The 17313-nt window shown below is 46.7% G+C and overlaps 1 protein-coding gene across 1 annotated transcript; it reads left to right on the top strand.

Annotated features, from left to right (window-relative positions):
- Window positions 1–274: 274 nt before the first annotated feature.
- best2 (bestrophin 2) lies at window positions 275–16062 on the top strand. Its single transcript, XM_067972832.1, has 9 exons — window positions 275–426; window positions 2892–2986; window positions 5193–5426; window positions 5977–6131; window positions 8726–8803; window positions 10801–10953; window positions 12023–12103; window positions 12770–12960; window positions 15060–16062. The coding sequence occupies exons 1-9, from the start codon at window positions 275–277 to the stop codon at window positions 16060–16062; spliced, it is 2142 nt and encodes a 713-aa protein (XP_067828933.1).
- Window positions 16063–17313: the final 1251 nt, after the last annotated feature.

Below are 17313 nucleotides of genomic sequence, written 5' to 3'. Positions count from 1 at the left end.
AATATCTCCAACCGTTGGTGCGATCGATCTCAAGCTTTGGTAGGCTCTTGGCGGGAACTCTTCCCACTTCTCTTGTGCTTTCCTGTCCTCTGTTCCTCGGTAGGATCGTCAACCTCCTCGTCACAGAGAGCCGGAGTTTGAGTTTATTTCTCAGTAGAGTATAGAGTTGAAGTCCTGGGTGTTTGAATTTCTCTTCTTCCCTTTTCCTCCAGAGTCCTTCCACCATCTCTCTCGTGCTCTCTTGTATTAAACCGTAACTCTGGTAACTCAAGGAATGACCATCACCTACACAGCAAGAGTTGCAAATGTCCGCTTTTGCAGTTTTTCCAAACTGCTGGTTCTATGGAAAGGCAGCATCTACAAACTCCTCTACAAAGAATTCCTGGTCTTCTCTTTCATGTATGCAGTCCTCAGTGTCACTTACAGGTCAGTAAATGTGTGCATGGACAGAGCTGCGAAACCCCTTGCTGAAGAAATTAATAGCAAATAAGGAGAAACTGTTTCCAGTGGCAGGAGGGTCGGTAACCAGAGGACACAGATTTAAGATAATTGGCAAAAGAACCAGAGGGGAGATTTTTTTTTTACGCAGCGAGTTGTTATGATCTGGACTGCGCTGCCTGAAAGGGCGGTGGAAGCAGATTCAATAGTAACTTTCAAAAGGGAATTGGATAAATACTTGAAAAGGAAAAAGTTGCAGGGCTATGGGGAAAAGAAGGGGAGTGGGACTAATTGGATAGCTCTTTCAAAGAGACGGCACAGGTACGATGGGCCAAATGGCCTCCTTCTGTGCTGTATGATTCTATCAAACCATAGTGACCACAGTCCCTAGTTTTCTTAGTGTAGTTGGATTCTATTGGTATTCGTAGAGTGCAATGGTAATTGTCTGATGATAGAGTAACTCTTTCCTATGACAGGATTTGTAAAATCTATCCTGGTTGTTGTGAGTGTCAGGTTTGGACCTGGGTCTCAGCTGAGTTGATTGATCCTCGCTAGGGGGCGCTGCAAGAGGCCTCGGGACCCAGAGCTTAGGGAGAGAGAAATCAAAGTCAGGTTCCTGCCCTTCTGACGCCAACTAGTGATGCCTGGAGGGTCAGAGGATCGAGCATGTGATGCCTCCCACGTCCAAATAGTTTGCTGAAGAATGGCCAATAGTGCAAGGGAGCAGCTGGAATGCATGGAACTGTTGGGTGGGGAGGGGGGAGCTGTTTGTCTTTATCGCAGCATGTCAGAAATGATGTTGCCTTACACGTTGATTGGCTATGGGTGGAAGGGGAGGAGGAGAGAAAGGGAGGGGAATGAGAGATACTCCAATTTCTTTACCTCTTCCACTCTTGAAGGTGTTGAATTCTTGCTGAGGAACAATTCCATTGGCACTGGTCACCCTCTCTTGTGGTCATTGTGTGAGCCTAGATTCCAGTGGTTGATGTCTCAGATAAGTTAAATCTGGTCTCCATCTGATGCCCACATTGTTCCAGCAGAGGTCACTCAACAGCGAGTGGGAGCCCTGGCCAACTTTGCACCCCTAGTCCAGGGGCACAGATGCCAATTCTGCCAGCCACCATCCCAGCTCTTACTGAGATCAGGTTAGGAACTCGGCACAGACTGGTGACTCACCTACGACCTTCCTGGTCCGTATGGTGAGACACTCATTTCCTTACCGTCTTCCAGGTTAAACCGAGGACATAGCTCCCTGTTCAGGTGAATGTAAAAGATCCCATGGCACTATTCGAAGAGGAGCAGGGGGAGTTCTTCTGGTGTCCTGGCCAATATTCCTACCTCAACCAACTAATTGGTCACTTATCTCATTTGCTATTTGTGGGATCTTGCTGTGCACGCATTGGCTGCTGTACTTGCCCCAGAACATAATTAACTGGTTGCAAAGCATTTTGAGATGCCCCGAGAATGTGAAAGATGCTGTATAAATTCTTTGTCTGTCGCGTATGTGCCTGGAACCTTGAAATGTTACTGCAGGCAATATTGCACGTTGAATTCGAGTTGTACTGTTAAATGTTCTGTAAAGCTAAGGGGCCATATTTTGTGCAAAGATGAAGCCTGCTCCAGTTCCTGCTCACAAAGCCTAGGCAACTGTATCTATTTGCACCTTTTCAGTTCTTGTTCTGATTTCTCTCCTTTGATTTTCATGGGTCTGGAGGCTTAGAATGGTCTGCCCTGAGCACGCCACCTAATTGGTGGAAAGATCTGTTAGTGCCCGCAGCTTACGATGCCTGGAAATTACGGAGAACATTCACTTGTACTCCATCGGGCTGGTTCTGCGATCGGGCACTGCCAGTGAGGAGTGGGGTTTATGTTGGGGATTCACAGGCCGGCGAGTTTCCTGACCTGTGTACTCTCTCGGGAGTGCCTCTTCTCCCCGGGTTGCGTCCGACCGTGGAGTCAGCCATTTGGCAATGGTAAGTCCCCAAATCCAAGACAAGGTTCGGGCGCTCCTGCCTCCCCACAACCACCACTTGGGTGGAAAGTAGCCTTAGGGGCTCTGCCTGTGGACGCAGAGGCAGTCAAAATGGTCACTAGGAGTCAACAATGTAAAATTCTCAGAGCGCAGTTAGGAGAAACCTCTATGCGGAGGGTTGTTGGAGCTTGGGGACGTTATGCCAAAGTGAGTGGTCGAGACGGGGACTGTTACATCTTTTAAGGAAAAAGTAGATAAACATTTGAAGCAGAGGGAGATACAGGGCGGTGGAGGGAGAGGTGCGGGGCAGTGGGATTAGTTTTGGATTGCTCTGGCAAAGAGGCAGCACAGACATGACGGGATGAATGGCCTCCTGCTGTGCTGTAAACGTCTACGGTTGCAGGCTGGTAATGGAGAAAATGACCTGTCAATAGTTGATTTGATTTTTAATTTTTAAATTTTTTTTTTATTTCTGCAAAAGGTTTGTGCTCATGGAAGAACAGAAGCGATACTTTGAGAAGCTGGCCCTGTACTGCAACCACTATGCTAACCTGATCCCTATGGCTTTTGTGCTTGGTAGGTCAACTTGCTTTTAATTCTTGTTCCATTTTCTTTTATTCCCCACCCCCCAACTTCCTCTCATCTCACAACCTGATCTAAATCCTCTGGCATTGATGCCCCATAATTGGCATGAAAGTGGATTGAGGTGACTTTTCCCGCTCTCTCCCCCTGGGATGAGGTGTGTTTCCACTTTTCCCCACCCCTCCCGGCTAAGACCAGAGTCCCATGTGGAGCTTGTGAACACATGTCTACGATCTTCCACCCCCCCGCACTCTTAGTAAACCCAAACTCAATACACTAGGCAGCATCGGCTAATTCTCCGACAGCTTTTTCCGACTAGTTTCGCAGGTCTGCTGATGTCCTACTGGGGAAGGTGGGGCAGCCATGTGGCCAGTTAGTGGTAACGATGGTAACTACAGTGACCACAGGTCCCACGGACTCCTCCTGTAACTTTTTCGATTCTCCTGATTTGAGACTGGCTGTGGCACCCACAAAGGTGTGATATTTTCCCCTCATTCCCCCAAGATTGTACCATTCCATTGAGAAAATCAGTGTGGGATTCCCTGGTCACTCGTTGAGTTTACCCAGTGTGTAACTGAGCCACGTAGAGCAGAGAGGACCCTGGTTTGATCTCTGCTCTGGGCCGAGAAAGCTGGGATGGTGTTGTGGACCCTACACAGTTATTCTCTGTGCCCGTGGGCTAGAGGGGACAGTTGTCCAGTGAGCCCTGTGGGTGGGTGTGAGATGGATGAAGATGGGAACCTCCTGAGATGCCCCCAGCCTGCCCACACATTCCTTGACCACCAGGGTGGACAATCAGAGGGTCTGACTCCCCTCCTCCCCAATGATCCATACGTCAACCAGGGCGGAGGGGTGGGTGGGGGCAGAGAGGATGGTGCAGATCATTGCAGTACCATCCACACTGTCAACTTTCATTTGAGACAAGCTCAGTCCACTACATAATGGTGGCAGCTGTGGGAGGTAAATTTTGCACTGAAGCAACTCAGATAGTTTCTTTAAAAAACATGTGCTTATCAAGGTATGTGATACCTGTGGTGTGAGATGGGAAATTTCTATTTTTGAGATCTGGTATCTTTGTCCACCACTGCTAGTTCAGGCACACAGTGGGTTAGATGCAGAGTTAAGCTTTATCTCCTTCTGTTTACCCTCCCAATCCCAAACATTTGGAAATACCCACCACTGGACCAGTGATGGTTTGTTTTGCACACAAACCGTCCTGCAGTCCAAGGCTACTAGTTCGTGCTGAATTGCTCCTGCAGTGTTGTCCTGGCCAACATTCGTCCCTCAAGCAACGCCAACAAAAACAGACGGGACTAGTCATCCATCTCATTGCTGTTCGCGGGGCCTTGTGTACAAAATGGCTGCTGCGTTAGCCTATATAACAACTGCTGCCCTTCAAAGTCATTTATTAGATGTGAAGTGTTTTTGAGGTAAGTCACTGTATAAATGCAAGTTTTCCTTCCACTAAAATAATAGGAACTGTCCAGATTCACATCACTTTAAACCCTTACAGCTGATGAGAGAGAGAGAGAGAGAGAAAAAACGCTTTGATTCCCATCAGCCTGGGTTGGATTCGAACACCAGTCCACAGGGCTGCCTGGTCCTCGATGTCCAGGGCAAGCGACTTTGGTGCAGTCCACCATCCCCCTGACAAATCCAATGTATTTCTACACTTGATGAGGTATCACAAGTAGAAACTGTCCCAGAGTCTGTGAAAATGCTGTTTTTTGAGTAATAACTAGTCACCCATTAATGTGTGATAGGAACATAGGAACAGGAGGAGGCCATTCAGCCCCTCGAGCCTGTTCCACCATTCAGCGAGATTATGGCTGATCTGTATCCGAACTCTGTCCACCCGCCTTGGCTCCATATCCCGTAATCCCTCGGCGAGCAAATATCTATCGGTTAAAATTATTAATGAGTTAGCAGCTTTTGTGGGAGAGAGTTCCACACTTCCCTTTGTGTGAAGAAGTGTTTCCTGACTTCTCTCCTGAATGGCCTGACTCTGATTTTAAGGTTATGTCCCCTTGTCCTAGACTCCCCCACCAGCAGAAAAGGTTTCTCTCTATCGTTACGGTCCTTTGAATCCCATTTATTACCTTCCAGCTTTGTAATTGTAGTGAGCGGTTTTGGGTTTTTTTTTCGTTGTTGCTTGAAAAGTTTCGCTTCAGAAATTTCTATTTTCCTCCCCCCTTCTCAGGGTTTTATGTAACCCTTGTTGTGAACCGCTGGTGGAGCCAATATACCAGCATCCCCCTCCCCGACCGGCTCATGTGCGTCATCTCTGGGAACGTGCACGGGACGGACGAGCGGGGACGCATGCTTCGTCGCACCATGATGAGATACGCCAGCCTCTCCGCCCTCCTCATCCTCCGCTCTGTCAGCACAGCAGTCATCAAACGCTTCCCGACAATGGATCATGTGGTAGAAGCAGGTGAGCCAATCTCCAGGGCATCGGAGCATCAAAAGCTCTCTAGATTTGGAAATTGTGCCGTTGGACTGGAAAGTTGCCAACATCACTCGATTATGTAAGGAGGGAGGGAGGGAGAAACCAGGCAACTACAGACCTGTCAGTTTTAAAGGTAGCTGGGAAAAAGAACCAGAGGCGGCATGAGGAAAAATCCTTTTACGCAGCGAGTTATAATGATCTGGAATGCGCTGCCTGAAAGGGTGGTGGGAGCAGATTCAATACTAACTTTCAAAAGAGAATTGGATAAATACTTGAAGGGGAAAAATTTGCAGGGCTCGGACAGACAAGGACAGGATTAGGTTTGGGTATGATGCCCCCTTTGGTTGAATAGCTTATTGATACTTGTGGTTCACACAATAGCTACTTGGGCACGATAGTGGAGGGTGGTTGGCACTTGTGGAATTGAACGTAGTGAGGGGTTGGCAGCTGCAGGGTATCTCGCTCTTTATTTAACTTATTCAAGCTAACGCTACATAATTGTTAGGTGTAAAGGAACCGCCTGTTGTCTTTGCAGGGTTTATGACTAGAGACGAACGAAAGAAATATGAAAGTCTTCATTCTCCTTATAACAAGTACTGGATTCCGTGTGTATGGTTTACAAACCTGGCTGCAAAGGGACGCAAAGAAGGACGGATAAGAGACGACAATGCTCTCAAGCTGTTAATGGAGGTACTGGGCTTTAAACGCTGCTGAATCTAGACCGAGGTGGGGCAGAGGGAGGCTGGGTGGTTTGAACAATTCTGTCCTACAGTTTTGGCATTTAGCTTGGTCAACGGAGATTCTTGTACAGGCACGATGGGCTGAATGGCTTCTTTCTGTGCTGTATCATTCTGTGTATGGAGGCTTCCATCTGTTTTAGCTCGTGAACTGGCCCGAGGGAAGTTTGCCCTTGCTGGAGCGCGGAGACCTTTAAATGATCAGCTGATACCAGGTCCAAAGGCACAGCTGATACCAAGCCGCTTGTTTTGGGTCACTTGTCCTATCCCTTTAAACCCGTATGGTTTGACTAGTTAAGGTTACAATTTACATTGTTTTTAACACTCCAGATTGTAAGGAGGAGTAAGATACAGGTTCTAGATCACTGAGACCTTGTTGCTGAATGCATAATTTACATGTTATGTATCCTTAATGATGTCTTGGTGGCTACAGGGTTAAAGATTCATGTCCAACTCTACCAGGGGCTCAGTTGTTTAAGGCATTGGGTAACTGAGCCACACAGACTCAGACCGGGTTTAATTTCCAGTCTGTGCTGAGTTAGCAACTTGCAGCCGAGTGACAGTAGACGAATACAGTTAGACTCAGTGTGCCCTGGGCTAGGGAAGAAAAGAAAAATCAACCAGGGCTCCCGCTCCTGATGGCTACCCAGCGACGCTGACTGGAAGGCCCACCTGCACAGCTGATGCACGGAGCCAGGATTGAGCTCGGTTGGGATGCCACTGTGGTCGAATAAAAGAACGGCCATTTTGTGCAAGGTGCTGGAGGGCAGATGCTGCTGAGTCCCAGCAAGAGATCAACTCCTTCACCAAAGGGAAGGAGAGATAACGGTGCTGGTTGGAGAGGGAGGGAAACTTGCTTTTTCTTTAATTGCAGAGTTTCACCGACTGTTGCCCTCAAAGTGAATCTTTTGTTTTCTATAAAAAGTCCAGAGATCATGGCGGGGGGGAGATGACATAAGAATGTTAGAGGCTTTTTGCCTGTGAAGTCGGGACACTTTCTCTTCCCCCTCCCACACACAATTTAATATAAAATGGTTCTACATTCAGTCAAATAAGTCTATAGTATCAAAATTGAGTATAAACACTGAGACATTCCCTTAAGCATCAGTTAAGCAATGACTAGTTAGGTCCTAACTGGAGAAGGTGGAATTTTCAAGCTATCACTGAGCTACTAAACACAAGACTTCTTCCTTTATCATTGAATGCTGGTTTAGTAGTATCTGAACAATATTATCTGCACATAAACATTCTTGTGTCTCAACTCTGTCCCACTTACACCTGCTTGGCTCAAATATTAAAAAATGGAACAATCGCAAATCACAACGTAAGTTTCGAAGTGAAAGAAAGTCAGTCGTTTTGTTGGTAACCCTGCCTCTTTCTTTCTCTCCCCTCCCTTCCCCCCCCACCAAAATATAGCAGGGCTGCGGAATTACAAGCAACTGCTAACCTAGAGAAATTTTCTTTAGTGATAGCAATTAGCCTCTAATTGACCCCAACATGTGCTTATTTAAAACTTTCCCCCACAAGAGAGTATAAATGAGTCCTGGGTGAATCGGCAGCCCGTTTTGCACTCTGTCTGATTTTCTTTTCATTCTTGTTTTCCAATCCATCCATGGTCTCGCCCCTCCCTATCTCTGTAACCTCCTCCAGCCCTACAACCCCACCGAGATCTCTGCGCTCCTCCAATTCTGGCCTCTTGCGCATCCCCGATTTCCATCGCTTCATCATTGGCGGCCGTGTCTTCAGCTGCCTGGGCCCTAAGCTCTGGAATTCCCTCCCTAAACCTCTCCGCCTCTCTCTCTCTCTCTCTCTCCTCCTTGGAGTCGGTCCTCTTTGACCAAGCTTTTTGGTCACCTGTCCCATTAAGTGGCTCGGTGACTACGTTAAAGGCGCTATATAAATGCAGGTTGTTGTAGTTGTGTGCAAAGCAGGTTGCCAATTCGCCACTGCCAGTTTTGCAGCACTGCCCAAGACCAGTTTATACCCCAAGGACTTTGACATTAAAAGGGGGCAGGCCCACTTAGCTGCAGCTAAACATGCGATGCCATGGGAGATCCATCAGTAAACGAAGAATAACATGAAGCACATATTTACATCATTGAATAAATTTAAAACAGAAATAGACAGTTTCCTAGAAGTAAAGGGAATTAGGGGTTACGGGGAGCGGGCAGGAAATTGGACATGAATTTAGATTTGAGGTTAGGATCAGATCAGCCATGATCTTATTGAATGGCGGAGCAGGCTCGAGGGGCCGATTGGCCTACTCCTGCTCCTATTTCTTATGTTCTTATAACAAAGATGACTGCAATGGTGAAGCCAATTAGACTTTTAGTTATCCTGAATACACACTGTCGCTTTCGCTACTGCTAGAGAGTGCAGCGTGTTACTGCTGTATTTGCATGTTCTGCACATATCTGTACTGTGCTTTCACTCGTTGTCTCCTAACCCACTACACGCTAGAGAATCAATGCCACCCTGACATTTTTTTCAGCGGTCACCTTTAATATTGTAGTTTTGGGCCCTGCTTAATGTATTTTTCTCATTCAGGAGCTGAACACTTTTCGAGCAAAATGCAGCCTGCTCTTTCACTACGACTGGATCAGCATCCCACTGGTGTACACACAGGTAAAGGCATTGCTTTCGATTGCGTTAAAGCCTTGACCGTCTAGGAACTTTGTGTATTAAGCTTCCCTTCCTCCGGCCGCACCATGGATGGTTTGGCAAGCAGCTGGACCTCGTAAACTAGGAAGGCCCCATATTTGACCCCCCCCAACAACATCTCCTCGGTTCGTTGACCTCAGCCAAGGTGGCAGTAGGGATGCTACAATTGGCCTTCGTACGCTATGATTAGGGAGAGAAAAAGGAACCAAGGTTCCTGCTCCCGATCGCCATCTAATGGCTCATTTTGGAAGTGCAAGTGTGTGGATGACAGACAAGGACAGGATTAGTTTTGGGTGTGATGTCCCCTTTGGTTGAATAGCTTATTGATACTCCCCTTGTTGAGGTGCACACAAATAATAGCTACTTGGGCGCAATACTGGCACTTGTGGAATTGAACCTAATGATGGGTTGGCAGCTGCAGGGCATCTCACTCTCTCTGTCTGTCTCTCTCTTTCTTTCTCGCTCTCTCTTTAATTCATGACCATTTAAGATCATCGATTAAAGACCGACTTTGACTTCAGTCCTTCCCACAGTTGGATCTCGGTGCTCATTTTCTCATGTGCCTGGTATAACCAATTCCAAATTGGCACTGCTCTGCAATACTTTCTTCCCTCCTGCATGGTGCTAGTGATGCAATGAGTCCTTCTAGCCTACCTTTGAACTTTGGATGAAATCTAGCCCATATATGGCATTAAGCTATCTCCTACTCTGATTACAGGAGGAATCTCATTGTGTTTTAAACAGTGAGTGCTGATGGCCTCCATTGGGAACTGGTTTGAAGCAGTAGTTACTACAGATAAAGCCAGCCATTAGCCTGTTGCATCAACTGTGTGTTGGCTCTAGTTCCTTCACATTGTAGTTCTCTGATTGATAGTCGCACTTTACCAAATATTAACCTGACAAACTTTCCACAGTATGTTTAAAAACTAACCATTTTCAGGCTCATCCAGTGCTTAAGGCTCAAGTCATAGACGAGGAAGATCCCAGAATCAATTCCTGTTCTCTGCTAAGCTACATAAGAGTTTACAGCACAGAAACAGGCCATTCGGCCCAACTGGTCTATGCCGGCGTTATATGTTCCACATGAGGCTCCTCCCACCCCATCACCATATCCTTCTATTCCTTTCTCCCTCATATGCTTATCTAGCTTCCCCTTAAATGCATCTACATTATCTGCCACAACTACTCCTTGTGGTAGCGAGTTCCACATTCTAACCACTCTCCGGGTAAAGACGTTTCTCCTGAATTCCCTATTGGATTTATTGGTGACCATCTTATGTTTATGGCCCCTAGTTTTGTTCTCCCCCACAAGTTAGCTCATCTCCCTTGTGGAAAGGTGGTGGGGGGGGGGCGGTGGTTGGTTCTACACTTGATTTAGGTGCGTATGTGTTAGGTAGGGGAACATCAACAAGGGTGCCTGCTCCTGATCATCAGGTGACCTCGGCTGGAACTGCGTGCGTGTGGGTCATCTGCGGTGTCCTCTGGTTGAATAGTCGGTCACCACTTGGTATCAAGGTTCGCACATGAAGACTGGCTATTTGAGTGAGGAACAAGAGGGTGTTCCTAGCCTGTGGAACTGTACCCCATCAAGACGTCAACATCGTTAGGAGCAAAAGGGACAATATTACAATGGTGGCCCGTTGTAGTATATTGTTCCATGAAATGGTGAGACATGGTTTTGCATTTATGTTCATTTCCCATCCCTGCCCAGATGCTTAGTTTCATGAGGTGCTGAGCACAGGCCATGTGCTTCCTTTCAAGGAGGAAGGGAAGAGATGCCCTGGATGGTACCTCCCAAGAAGTTGGGTTTTGGAGCAGCATCGGTGGTGCTCTGGGATCTGGTCACCTGCCCCTCAGGTGCCCTGCAGCTAAGGACAGGAAGGTGATGTAGAAACCTGTTAAAGATGGGAGTCTCTTCTTGCAAGTGCACTGCCAGCTAATTATATGTCCTCTCTCTGTAGGTTGTCACTATAGCAGTGTACAGTTTCTTCCTGACCTGCCTGATTGGGCGACAGTTTCTTGACCCTGCACAAGGCTATGCAGGGCATGACATTGACTTGTATGTCCCTGTATTCACTCTGCTGCAGTTCTTTTTCTACGCCGGTTGGCTGAAGGTAAGTCCAGCACGATAAAAATGTGCAGCAACTGTGCTTGAGTGTACCTCTATTGAACGAGAACCCAACTATTCCAAACCACTTGGTCCTGTAGTTTCATGTGTACTCGCTGTCTGAGCCTGGTTTACTGTCACTGCTATAGGGAGATTGATAAACCTGTTTGATCCTAGTGTCACCTTGACTCGTTTGGTGGAACGCTCTCCTTGGAGTCAGGCGGTTGTAGGTTCAACCACCACGCTGATGTATTTATCTTGCCAGTTAGCTTTGAAGTCCCATTATCCATTGGAATATGGTTCAGTGATCACAGCAGCGCTGAAGTGCAACATCTGGAAGTAACTTTCCTCAGCTGGTCCCGTGTAATATTCACTGTCTAATCTCACTTAGCTCAAGGAATCTCCCTGTAAAGGTCACCGTGTACAAAGCTGATTCATTTTACCGGTCATGACTAACTTATGCTGCATAATCTTTTAATTCACTCGAGTTGGTAGTGAATTTAATTCAAATCCTGTGTGTAAAACGTGTTCCATACTGGGGAAGGCACACCTTTCACTTATGAGCAGGGTACAAGAAAAAGGTAACTATTGTAAAAGGATTCTTCTCTCCTCTCTTGCATCTTATCAATGCTACTATGGCCGTTGCTCCTCTGAACTTTCCTTGTTTTTCCTAAGCTCCAAATGTGCCATTCTACCTCTTCCCTCTGTCACTCATCACACTGTCTTCCTAGTCTGCATACATTTTTTTTCCAATACCTCAAAACTGTGGAACTCCTCCGCTCAGTCTTTCTTTCCTGCTACAGTCTGTGTGCACAGAAACCTGGTGCCGTCTAACCAGTAATCCTCGATGTACCTGATCTTCTCTCCCACTTGTTTCAACTTTGACGTCCCGCATTTATGAACCTTATTCTTTCATCTAGGTTTCCCCAGTCAAGAAGCAAAGGCTGAGTACTCTTCAATTGTACTGGAACACTTTCCAAAAGTGTTCATTTAACTTCCTGGATTGATTTAATTAATGCAACAAATTGTAAGCCAAGAGTCGACTGTATGATTGAAGGTAGTATGTCTGCTTACAGGTGGCTGAACAACTAATAAATCCCTTTGGAGAAGATGATGATGATTTTGAAACAAATCGTTTGATTGACCGAAACTTTCAGGTAATGACCGCTGCACACAAAAGACCTTGGATGACACAGTGACAATGCAGATGTTGTCTCGGCTGCTTCACTTCCAAAGTGTCTCTACAAGATACTAGAGCACAAGCACTCAACTTTTTCTATGTCTGTTTGTTTGTTCCTTTAAGAAAAAAAACAGCGGGCAAATGCATTGCCCAATGTGGTACCGAGCCACACAGACTAATACATTTCTACGTTTGATCCCTGATCAATGCTGAGCTCTGCTAAGATGGGACAGGGATATTAGAATTGGCCTCGTGTTCCTGGGCTAAGAAAGCTTAAGAGGGAGTGTTCCAAGTCCGGATCGCTATTTAGCTGGAAAGTGTGCACCTGTGGACAATGGGTAAGGACAGGATTGGGTTCTGCCTCTGATGCACTTGGGTCAACTAGTCTGCTGACACCCTGTCTTGACTTGTGCATAAAGAATGTCCACCTGTGTAAGATACTGAAGAGTTGCTGGCACCTGTGGATGCACACACCAGCACGAGTTCACATAATCAGGAGAGGAGGCAAGAAAACTGGGGATAAAAAAAAAAGCAATCTTTGGCTGTGTCTCTTCTCCCCCCACCCCCCACCTCGTCCCCAAGTCTCTCCTGACCATTCCTTGACTAAGCTACTCTTGTTGAGTTCGCTGTCCCTTTTTTGCAGGGTTGCATTGACTGTAGTTGTGACTGTTGCATTCAGGTGTCAATGATGGCGGTCGATGACATGTATCAGGATTTGCCTCTTATGGAAAAGGATCTATACTGGAACGAATCCAATCCTCGCCCCCCGTACACTGCTGCCACCGTGTTTGTGCTGCAGAAACCATCCTTCCAGGGTTCCACGTTCGACATGACGTGAGTTGCTGCAACTTTACAATATTTCTGACTGGTCAAGCACTAGTGCGGTGGAGGGACGGCCACTGAACTCAATCTAACTTCCAAACTTTGTGCACTTAATGTGGATTGAAGCAAAGATAAGAGTGTGGAAGTTTTTTGGGATAACAAAGAAAGACTGACTGGCATTTACATAGCACCTTTCACAACTTCAGGACGTCCCAAAGTACTTCTGAAGAGTAGTCGCTGCTGTAATGTAGGAAACGCAGTAGCCAATTTGTGTGGCCTTCTCTAGTCTTCTGAAAAAATGTTCTGCCGTTAAATGGTCTTTAAAATGTACCCAGATGGTGACCAGCCCCCTGATTAGCACCAGCTTTAACATCTGAGGAGGCTGAGAGCTGAAACCTAATGTCCTTTAGGTGACCGAGGCACAAAATGCCACATTAGTACAGTCGGGGCACACTTCCAAAACAGGTGAAGGTGCAATGCTGAGCCAGAGAAAGGGGAGCTTTGACTCTGCATTTAGCCCATGCTGCATCTGCTTGGAATGCAAAAAAGGTGGGATATTGGGCTGGCAAAGATCAAACATCAAGCGAGGGTTCCACATTTGACGGGCAGATTGGGCTTAGCACCAAATTCATCACGCTGTCACTAGCAGTGAGGTGTACTGGTCAATCTTGATCTAGGCATGAGGCCGCATCCTACTGTGCAATGTCAAGCTGCACTTTAATGCTTACGACTGGTGAAATCTCATTACTTTTTTGCCATCTCCAAGAATAAATTTTGCAACATGCACGAAGTTTAGGGATGGATGGTGACTTGGCGCTCTGTGTTTTAATTCCGTTTGCTTAAGATAAAACGCATAATTTCTCCAAACTAATTTCTCGACCAGACCATTGTAAGACTAGAGATTTAACATTGGTTATCTCATCCTCAAAAGCACAAGTCATTAGGAGACTTCCTTCAAATTGTTTTTCAAAAGGGGTTAACCGTTCTATCTGGCGCTAACTGTGAGTAAGTGTACTGTCCAAGCAATATAGTGAGTGATAAGCCTCTGGCTTGTTTCCCCTGCACCCCCCCCCAACCCATCACCTTTTCCCTCCTCTCCCCGCAGTCATGATCTGCTATTTCTCAAGTGCAGGTGATTTTGATGCTTTGAGGTGTTTAAGTCATTGTGTTTAAGTCGCACACATCAAGTGAGAACCTTCCCGTTTGTTTTTGTTTGTTAAGATGTGAATTCTAGGAAATGGCCTGTGCTTTTTCCCCCTGATCTCTGGCACTCAGTGCAGGCACAGCTACACTGTCAGATGATATAGCAGTAGTTTGCAAACTTGTGTGGTGGGAAGGACTCCTGCGAAATTGACTCACTCCTACGGCCCCTCAAAGTTCATGTCAACTACCCAAAAGGAAACTGTCCTTTTGTTCCAGAAAACCTTATAATAGTGTACAGCAACAGAAATAATGTGCCAGTTAACAGAGAAATTCAGAAATCTGATTATCTCTGGCATTAAAGGTTTCTCTCCTTTTGACCCAATGATATGCCTTAACCCCAACCTCAGAAGATCACTCCCCCCCCCAACCCACCAATGTCACTTCCATCACCAGACATCCCTGTGGCCTCTGAGTGAGATTGCAACATTTGTCAGGTTGAGAAGATTTAAATCACTTAATTCCAGTTGTTTGGCCTAACCAGTTTTGTGGGTTGTGTATTTGGCCCGGCTCAGTTGGTAACATTCTTAGCTCTTGGGCAAAAGGGTTTGGTCTCAAGTCCTACTCCAGGATCTGGGCACATAGTAATGTACCTGAGTGTTAGCCTAAGGGAGTGCTGCATTGTCAGAAGTGCCAAAACCAAGGGCCTATCTGCTTGCTCAGTTGAATGTTGGACTGTTAAAAGGAGCGCGTTCTACAGCCAACATTCCCCCCTCAATCAAACGGCGCCAAAAACCGTTGGTGGGATCTTGCTGTGTGCCAATGGGCTGCCCCTTTTCCCACGTGAGGTGTTGCTCTTCAATAGTGACTCTCTATGTGAAGTGCTTCGAAATGTTATGAGGAGTAATATCAATGAGTCCAACTGGACTCCCACAGATAGCTTTAACTCATTCTTTTTTTCTTAATTCTAGGATGTCAAAAGATGACATGCATTTTCAACTGATGGAAGAGATTGAGGAGAATATGGAAGAAGGCAATCGGCGCCACGTCCCGCTGTTCAGTCGCCTCTTACCCAGCGCTCCATCGCCAGCAAGCTTCCGCAGCAACATTGCACGCTCCACTCGGCAATTCCAGCTGCTGAAACGGAGAAACAGCGTGTCGTCCGACGCGTCCATGTACAGCTGCCTGTGCCAGGACACCCAGTCCACCGTGTGCTCCTGCGGTACCTTTAATGACCACAAGCCTCTGACCGAGATCCATTTTCTCTCGGAGAATACCAAGCTGGAGAGAAAAGAGACCGAGGCCGAGACGAACAGCTTGAAGTTCAGCCAGCAAACCAACGAGGAGAATGTGCCTGCTTCAGAAGCCCAAGGATCTGGAAGGGAAACGAACGAGTGCAAAGATGGGCTTTCAGATACCCCCACGACAGAAGATAGTGATGTCACCTTGGAAGCTGATTGTCCCAGTTCTCCTACGATCTCAACTATCGATATTTCCAGGGAAGGCTTTCCACATGGAGGGGATTTGATATTTTCATATGATCCACATGTTAATCAGGTTGACTCTTATGAGGACCAAGACTGCAGATTACAGTCACCTTCAGAGACTCAACCTGTGCAGAAGCCCCCCGATCACAGCTACCCAACAATGGAAACCATTCCTGTAACTTCCCTGGTAAAAACTCTAGGATCACCTCTTCCGCCCTCCAACAGCAATACTCCACTTTTGGTGCATACCAACCGAGGAACCTTCGCTCTTCAGCATCCAGTGGTTGGAGGGAAGATTGAGACCCCGTTACTGTCTCTCTCTCCTGCCGAGGAGGAACCCGGTGAAAAGACCGAGTGGCCCAGAACGGCCAAGCGGTCTCTGCGTGGTGACGGCGTGGAGGACGAGAGCATGCCCTTGCACATCTCCGAGCCGCTGCATGTTAACGGCAGAGAGCTCATCCATTCAAAAGCCCCCTCTCAGCTGTGAAGGAGAAAGGAGCAACCAGATTTAGACTGAGCTTTTAAAACTGTGAACAAAAACTGGATTCCGCTGCCTGTAACTGCTGTCCTATTCAGCACCCTGTGGGAACAAACTTTCTCCTTTTTGCACATTATGGACTCAATCGCTGAACGTGTCATATTGTCCATTTTTTTGTAAAGCTGTTGCGTTCTGCGCAAAGCCACTTTAGAGTTTTTTAAAACTATTTTAGAAAGTCCAAATGCAATATTGGGGGAAAAGGCATTTGCTGCCATGTAAAAGTACAGTGTTAGACTAGGGTGGCATCTGCCAGATCCCAATGAAGAACTGAAAAGGTCTTTCTCTTTACGCTTGTCGAGGGGCTTCATAGCAGCTGCCCATCTCCATAAGCTTCTTAGTGCTGAACACCACCACCAAAATCACCTGTTGCCTCCTCTGTTGAACCCCATTATGCATTTTGAGTGTCTGCCACTGTTTCCAAAATCTATCTTGGATAAACTCTCACTAAAAGGTGCTGTACTGATTCACAGATGAGCTTGGGCATCAGTAATCACTAAGGACCAAACGGGTGTGAACGATGAACGTGTATAGAATGAAATGTAGAGTCAAAAGCGGTGATTCAGTCTTGGATTTTGATCGTAAACCTTCATTGAGTGAATCCTTTTGAAATGGCTGCTTCTGAAACTGATTTCCCGTGCCTGCGGGGGTTTTTATGCTTTTTTAAATGTTGTTTAATCTGGAGTTCTCTGACACGAACCTGCCGAACAATAGCTGCAGAGGGCACTGGACGCTGGGAGTAGCTCACGAAGGATCCACACGACTCAGTGTAGGAGTCTATCCAGCCAACTTGTTTCATCACGCTACTAATTGTACAAGAAAGGTAACAATTTGCATAATTTTTTGGGACAAGGTGCATGACAGTTGGTGGGCCACAATTTATTTATTATTTTTTGAAGGAACAGAGAAGAATAATGGACTCGGGAACATTCTGGACACTGCTTGGCTAAATCTGTTGGTATGAAATTCTTCTTCCTCGCCCTCCTCCTACGCCACTCATACTTCACTCAGTTGCATGGCTTGAGAACTGTGGACACAAACCAAGTGACCACCTATTGCCCGACATGGCACAGTGCCGATAACACACCGCTACAAGATCACGTACACCTTTCGTCCTCTTCTGCGGCCTTCGCCGTGCCTGGGTAGCCTTGGAGGCGCACGTGTTGTCCACTTGAGGCCTTCTGCGACCTGTGGGCACTGCAG

Source organism: Heptranchias perlo, chromosome 37, assembly GCF_035084215.1.
Source record: "Heptranchias perlo isolate sHepPer1 chromosome 37, sHepPer1.hap1, whole genome shotgun sequence".
NCBI classification, from domain to species: domain Eukaryota; kingdom Metazoa; phylum Chordata; class Chondrichthyes; order Hexanchiformes; family Hexanchidae; genus Heptranchias; species Heptranchias perlo.
Note: the sequence above shows the minus strand (reverse complement) of the source record. Positions and strands in the feature narration are given on the sequence as shown.

Excerpts from the sequence above, each read along its gene's own strand:
- best2 (XM_067972832.1), top strand. The coding sequence starts at position 275 with ATGACCATCACCTACACAGCAAGAGTTGCAAATGTCCGCTTTTGCAGT. Across the intron at positions 8,804-10,800 it reads TCCCACTGGTGTACACACAG|GTTGTCACTATAGCAGTGTA; the intron begins GTAAAGGCATTG and ends CTCTCTCTGTAG. Across the intron at positions 12,961-15,059 it reads GGTTCCACGTTCGACATGAC|GATGTCAAAAGATGACATGC; the intron begins GTGAGTTGCTGC and ends TCTTAATTCTAG.